The sequence below is a fragment of the Siphateles boraxobius genome, unplaced genomic scaffold (genome assembly GCF_051911475.1).
Source record: "Siphateles boraxobius isolate OS27281-9 unplaced genomic scaffold, OSU_SipBor_1 13, whole genome shotgun sequence".
In the NCBI taxonomy this organism is placed as follows: Eukaryota; Metazoa; Chordata; class Actinopteri; order Cypriniformes; family Leuciscidae; genus Siphateles; species Siphateles boraxobius.
Window position 1 is genome coordinate 13,079,916 of NW_027508733.1, and position 7,257 is coordinate 13,087,172.

General features: G+C 41.1%; 1 protein-coding gene across 1 annotated transcript; it reads right to left on the bottom strand.

Annotated features, from left to right (window-relative positions):
- Positions 1-3,351: 3,351 nt before the first annotated feature.
- On the bottom strand, positions 3,352-7,238 carry LOC143735461 (CD48 antigen-like). The gene is made up of 4 exons (XM_077225646.1): positions 7,042-7,238; positions 6,600-6,908; positions 3,806-4,108; positions 3,352-3,686 (listed from the first exon to the last, which is right to left on the bottom strand). The coding sequence occupies exons 1-4, from the start codon at positions 7,082-7,084 to the stop codon at positions 3,508-3,510; spliced, it is 834 nt and encodes a 277-aa protein (XP_077081761.1). The 5' UTR covers positions 7,085-7,238; the 3' UTR covers positions 3,352-3,507.
- Between the last annotated feature and the right edge of the window lie 19 nt (positions 7,239-7,257).

The window sequence follows — 7,257 nt, forward strand, 5'->3', positions numbered from 1 at the left end:
GTCTCTGGTGTTCGATTGGATTCTTGGAATAGATCAAGATGTCATCGATATAGACCAGAACAAACTTCCCTAGAAAGTCTCTGAGGATCTCATCCATGAAACTTTGGAAAACGGAAGGAGCGTTGACCAAACCATATGGCATGACAAGATATTCGTAGTGGCCAGCAGGGGTTATGAAAGCAGTCTTCCACTCATCTCCTCCTTTGATACGGATTAGATTGTACGCACTCCGTAAGTCAAGCTTGGTGAACATCTTTGCCTCTCTGAGTTGTTCGAGAGCAGCAGGTATGAGAGGCAAAGGGTAGCTAAACTTCACAGTGACTTGATTCAAGGCTCTGTAATCAATGCATGGTCTTAAACCACCGTCTTTCTTGGCCACGAAGAAGAAACTTGCGGCGGCAGGAGATGTGGAAGGTCGGATGTAACCCTGATCTAAAGCTTCGTGGATATATTTCTTCATGGATTCTTGCTCTGGAATGGACAAGGAGTAAATCCGACCCTTGGGGAGACGTGCATCAGGGATCAGGTCTATAGCACAATCCCATGGTCGATGAGGGGGTAACTTGGAAGCAGTGACAGGATTGAAGACGTCAGAGAACTTAGAATAACAGGCTGGGATATTAGTTGACAAGTTTTCCGTGGGACTCTCTATGGACGTGGAGTTAACTTTGAGCACTTGGGTCCTTGGGTTACTGGATGAACGGGATACTGGATCGTTGATCTCTGGACATTGACATCCCCATTGCAGGATTTTCCCAGACGTCCAATCAATGGTGGGTTGGTGATGGACGAGCCATGGCCGACCAAGGATGAGATCTGTTTGGCTGTTTAGCAACACAAATGGTTCAAACCACTCTTGGTGCGTCTCTCCCACACACAATTGAATAGGACCAATCTGGGTAGTAACGTTCGTCTTGTTAATTAACTCACCCGTTACAGCGTAGATGGCGTAAGACTTGGGAGTGTTGATCTCTCGCAGACTGAGCCTCTTACAGAGTTCTCCAGAAATGAAGTTTCCCGCGGACCCTGAGTCGATGATAGCTGTTACAGAGATGTGTTTTTCTTGAATCTTTAATATCACAGGAATCGTGAGTGGTGCTGAGACAATGGGTTGATAAAAGACTGAGCTTACCATCATTTTCCCCGGTCGAATTGGGCAGTTAAGTCGGAAGTGACCCTTGGTACCACAGTACATACATAACTTCATCTCTCTTCGACGAACACGTTCAGCCTGAGAAATTTTTGAAGTGTCGACTTGCATCTCTTCAACTTGATTTTCTGGATTGAGATTCTTGGGATTCTGAAAAGGCACAGGATGGTGATGAGACTGATCAGCGTAACAACTCAAAGATCGTTGATGGACTCGCTTGGCTTGATGAATGAATTTCTCAATTCCTCAGCTGTCATCATAGATCACCAGTTGGAGGCGCAAAGCTGGGTTTAAACCTCGACGGAAAACAGAAATCAGAGCTCTCTCATTCCATCCACTATTTGATGCAAGTGTGCGAAATTCCACAGAATACTCAGTCAATGACTTCTTTCCTTGACGTAATTGTAGGAGCTGTTCTCCAAATGAGGAATCATCCGAGTTGCTGAATGATAAATGCCACTTTCGATCTCTCATTGGGATAGAGCTGAACTTGCTGTTCCAGAGCTAGCGAACACTGGAGTAAAAATCCGTTGCAGTCCTCCGCCCGGCCAGAGAAGGGCGCTGGGCGCGACGGGGGAGTTGCAAAGCAGGTAATCGAAGAAGCGGCGCTCGCGGAAGTTCTCACTGGAGTAAACATGGGTTCTGTCGGAGGATCGGTGGTAGGTGTGGAGCTGGTAGCAACAGCGGGCTGTCCGGAATCCATCTCTCACCTCTTTCTGTTGTTAGGTCAAGCCTTCTGTCAGGATTCAGGCTCGGAGACAGAGGTAAGTGATAAACATAAATGTATCTTTATTTAACTCAAAGGTAAGTATGCAGGGTTTCGGGAGTTCAACGGTGATCTCGAAGAGGATATATGTGGCAGGAATGCATCCAGGTGAGTGAATCCTCTTCTTAAGGAATAACGTGGCGGGTAACACAGATCAATAACTTGAGTTTTTCTCTCTTTTCAGATCGTTCGTGGATAGGCGTGATTCAGGAAGGATTCCAGGTGAGTAGATCCTTTGAAGTGCACTTGACAATGAGCTCACCAGTTCAGTGATACTTTCCCTTTCTCTTGCAGCTCATCCAGTGGGAAACGGGACTCGTGGCGGATTCCAGGAAACGGAGAACATGAGTCATGGAGCGGATCCTGGGAACATCAGAACAAGGACAACAAGGTTAGTTTCTTTCAGGTAAGTATACTTTACGTCCGTTGCTGAAGGATGGCTCAGAGTGAGACAAGTGGTGACTGGTAAGGGTCGTTCCTGTAGGAGGCTTGACAATGACTGGGAGTGAATCGGGTGCTTTTGTGCTGGCTGGGAAGTGAGTGCTGAGTGGAAACAGGTGCAGGTGATCAGTAATCTGGGGACAGTGATCTTTGCGTGGTGACATGTGAGGGATCTGATTGGCTCCTGACAATCTTAGTTAAATATCTTACAGTGTATGGGCTAACACCTCAGAGTGTGAAAACTAGATATGTTTTTGTCTTGTGTGTCTGCTTCGATGCATGAAAAGAGGAACATATCTCTCGTCCGATAAGCAACTGTATAATAGTGAGATCAATTTCTGTACAGGTCAGTCTATCCTTTGGACTCAGACCTTGCTCCTTCACAACCTGTCTTTTCAAAGAGACCAACTTTAATTATCTTTAGGCTAAGAGTATTATACTCCGAGTGTGTTAATCATATTTTACTTAGAAATATTAGAAGTAATTTTAACTGTTGATTTTATGTTTCTTTATTAAACTTTTAATCCTGATTATGAATGAATTTATTCTACTCTTCATTTATTATTTGATTGTCTGCTGTTAAGAAATACAATTTGACTTAATCATGTGACTGGATCTCCTCCTTGCATCATATAGTAAACAATTATAAATTTACATAATTTAACATAGTTTGTGTGTACAGTACCTAGTATAAACTATTAACTGATAGTTGATGGAGACCAGTCAGTATCAGATATCAGACACCTAGGGAGTGAGAACAGGTTGATTTTTTTTTTTTTTTAAATGGGAAATATGGGAACAAACTTGCCCATCACCAAGTTGGGACAGGTGCTCATCAATGTCTGTTTTAAAATCAAGTTTTACTTCTCTGTACGGTTTCATTAGAGCTATAGAGCTGCAGGTGAACTTAATTTCTAATTTGCCCAAAGAAAACACAAAATTACTTTGTGCATTTTTAAAATAAAAACAAAATAAAAAATCATACACAAAAATCTGAAGTCAGTATTTTATTTTAAGCACAGCAATTTCTGTTCCAATATTGGTATATTGAACATAGCATTTAAAAAACACTGCATCCATTCTTTTATATTTTTGTCATCATGCAATATGAAAAATTTCACACACATTTAATACAAGTAAAAAAGACAGCTTATTCTTGTTTTAGAGTATCAGATCCATCATTGAGGGTCTGATGTCTCTCTTGTTCAGCTCTTCTGGATCTGATGTCATAAACCAGCACAATAAAAGCAGCCGCAGCAGCCAAACCCATCAGAGCAGTGACGACCAATCGGATCACAGCTTCAGTGCTTTCACAAAAACTGACGTCATCTGAGGAAAGAAATTAAGCACAGAAAACTTTTTTTTTTACTCAGTAAATATACTGTAGACTAATGTACCTGACACAGACTGGTTCAGTAAATAAATGATAACATCACAGCTATACGTACCTGAACACAACCGACAGAGATCGGTAATGCAGACGTGTTTGGTTTGGTTGCTGATGGGATTGTTGACCACACAGCTGTAAGTGTTGTTATCCTGATATTCCACCTCCAGAGGTAGAGAGAGACTGATGCTGAGATCAGACACACTGATGCTGGACAATACACTGATTCCTTTGTACCAGGAGAGATTAACCCTGAACACATCCATCACTGAACACAGCAGCACACATGTTGGGCTTGATGAACTTTCTGATGATCGAGAACACTGTGAAATGACACTGGTAATGACAGGAATGGGTACTGGAGCTGCAAAACATGAAATAAAACTAAATGCAGGGGTATTCAAACTATGGAGGGTTAACTAAATATTCCTGGAGGCTCACAAAACAGCACATCTTCATTCTTCATTAATGCATCAGCTGCTTAGTAAAGTTCTCCATGACTAGAACTGGGTGTTTCGAATAAGCCCAGAAGTATCCAGTTTCAGACTAGCAGTTTTAGGCCAGCAGCCACAGGCCAAAAGTGAGTTGCGAGGCTTATACTGTCTTAATAGAGTAGCACTACATACACACGTAGTTTTGTTTCATTAGATGAGCTATTTTCACATTTTAAATGGATTGACATTTACAATATTAGACGACATTACTTTGTATGATGAACAGATTGAATTTAGGCTTTTACTCATCAACATAGATCAGTTATGATAAACGGAAGCTCAAGCATGTTGCAGTAATTGTTGCAGTAATTACAATAAAGTATGAATTTGTGTAGTATGAACCTAATCCAGATGTATAGTTCGTATCGCACCTCAAGCAGGTTCGGTTGAGCTTCTGTGTGTTTTCCCTTCCCTGATCAATAAAATTTTAGCTATATGTGTCGAACAATGAGGCTATTTTTATCATGACAGAAATATTACAGAAAGTAAAGAAATATTATTGTTTGGGTTAGTTACACCTAATTCTGCTTTACTTTTTTGAATGCCATTGATCGATTACTCGTAGTATTGCCAAGTAGAGCTGAGCATCTTTCTGTATTTGATAACCCTATCATAAACAATAATAGATAGTATACCGGTTTTATGCAGATAAACACCTAATTCATAAATTAGTTCAACACATCATGACAGAAATATTACAGACATCTCACAGTATTCTTCATCAAGCTTCTGGCATGAGGCTGGTGCTGCGGGTCTGCAGCTGATAAAACTGGATACCTAATTCCTGCGGTGCGACTGCAAACATGCCAAAAAGCGGGTACTTCAACCAATAGTAGGAATTATAAAAACGTTCCTCCAGTGCAAAAGACCCTTATGTCTCCAAGCGAGACAAGTGAATGACTGTCGTAAACGGGTTCATTACGCAAAGCTTTTCAATACGGTGTACGTTGTGGCCATCTGGGGTTCAAATAATGAATATTACCTTCGTTGCTGCCCAACTAAAATGAAACAATTGTTTTAGAAGTACAGGTAGATAGGGCTGGACTGGCCACCGGGCATACCGAGCACTTTCCCGGTGGGCCGACGTGCTTTTTGAACCGATACAGATCATTCTTTAAACAAAATAAAAAAAAATTTTGTCTGAACGGCCCATAATACTCGTACATCGGCGGCCCATTCGTTTAGTTTTGCTTAATTGGCGGCGCCGGGATCTTTGTGCCGGTGTATTGCATTGGACCCGGCCCATGAAACACGTAGATCAGCGGCCCATTGGTTCTTTTCTTGATTAACACTGGGCTGGTCCAATCACATCTTTAAACTCCTCCCCCTTTGGGCTCTGAGCGAGCGTGCCGTGTCAGTGTGTATCTGTCAAAATAGTCAGAGATGGAGAAGAAACGCAAGGAATGTGCAGAGAAATAGCGTGAAAAAAAGAAACTGGCCCTTCAAGTGTCTGATGAGGATATTGAGGAGGATCAGGAGAGAACGAGTGAGTTTAGAGAACTGTGGTAAGCAGAACTAGGCTACTTTCAAAACACTGAGGCGATGAGTGTAGGAACCCGTTACCCAGTTACGCATTATTTACACATCTGCATAGTTGACGATTACGCATTTTACTAGAATTGTAATGAGACGCGTTTGTAAACCACGTTTTCCGCAAAAATAAAATATCATGTCTTTATCTTTCTCAAACATAGAAATTAGTACAAAACTATTTATGCAAGTTGCTTGTATTTTTCAGTGCATTTGTTTTACAATATATGGCTATTACTGTCATAGGATTAATATTATAACTATTATTATGTAGTAGTGTAATGCAGACAGCCACTATATCACAGCTAAAAGAGTTTTTCTTTGTTCAATTTGCACACTTATTATGGGTTGGAGCTCTTAATTTTTAACTCTCAAAGTGCACCAGATTGATGAATTTAACATTAAAAAGCACAAATGTTTCTTATGGGGGTTTCTCCCCTGAACCCCCCTAAAGGGCCAGAGGTCCACCCACCACACTGGTATTGCTATGCCAATGCAGCTTATAGCTTGTTTTAGGATTCATCATTGTGGAGGCTTCGACAGTAGTGATTTCATCTAGGCTATTAACTCTTACTCATTACTCATTAATTACATGGCATTAGTGGTTTTAATAGGAGTTGTTAGAATACATATTCAGGGGCGTGAAAAGATCGGTTGTGTTTATGATTATATAGTGGGCCAGTCTGGGCCAAAATGCCCGGGCCGATTTTTAGTCCAGCCCTGCAGGTAGCCTGAAAAGTATGTAGATGTGAATGCCTAATATAAAAACAATTACAATATGAATATTTACAATATGAAAAGAATATTAGGCTATATTAATATTACACCTACCATAAACAGTAACACTGAACGTCTTTATTGACTCCTCGTTGTTTATAATAGTCCTAAATTTATAGACTCCAGTGTCTGTGGTTCTGGTGTCGTTGATGGTAAGAACTCCGTTACTCTCCAGCTTCAGTCTGTCTCTGAATCTCTCATCGGCATACTTTGGATTGCCCTTAATTGTGTAAGCTATGCGACTGTTGTTAAACCTCCACTCGATCTCATCCGTCAACTGTATTTCTGAAACATTCGAGTCCAGAGTGACAGAGTCTCCCAGCATTACTGAGTGAACTTCATGTGATTCAACCTGAAAAACACCTGCAGAACGAGATTACACGGCTTAAATATTTAAATGTAAGTGTCAGTAGGTTTAAACCGTTGTGTGTAGTAGCCTATGTTATTAGGCTACCGTGATAACACTATTGTCATGAAAAATAGATTTGTAACTTACCAACTAGACACAACAAAACGAGCAAAACAAATGTGTGATTCATTTCCGTAGGTAGCCTACTCAGATCGTCACATTACAAGTCCGACAATGTGATATTATTTTATAATGCATATGTTCGTATGGCTATATATTTTGTTACACTGATGTCTAAGAGCACCGCTTCATACTCCAGCACTCTGCACGCCACCGTTATGTGCGCGCGCCTGTGGGCGTGAA

Coding starts and splice junctions, on each gene's coding strand:
- LOC143735461 (XM_077225646.1), bottom strand. CDS start 7,084: ATGAATCACACATTTGTTTTGCTCGTTTTGTTGTGTCTAGTTG. Junction 6,909..7,041: donor CGTTTTGTTGTGTCTAGTTG/GTAAGTTACAAA, acceptor CTCGTTCTGCAG/GTGTTTTTCAGGTTGAATCA. Junction 4,109..6,599: donor GTTCAGTGTTACTGTTTATG/GTAGGTGTAATA, acceptor CATGTTTTGCAG/CTCCAGTACCCATTCCTGTC.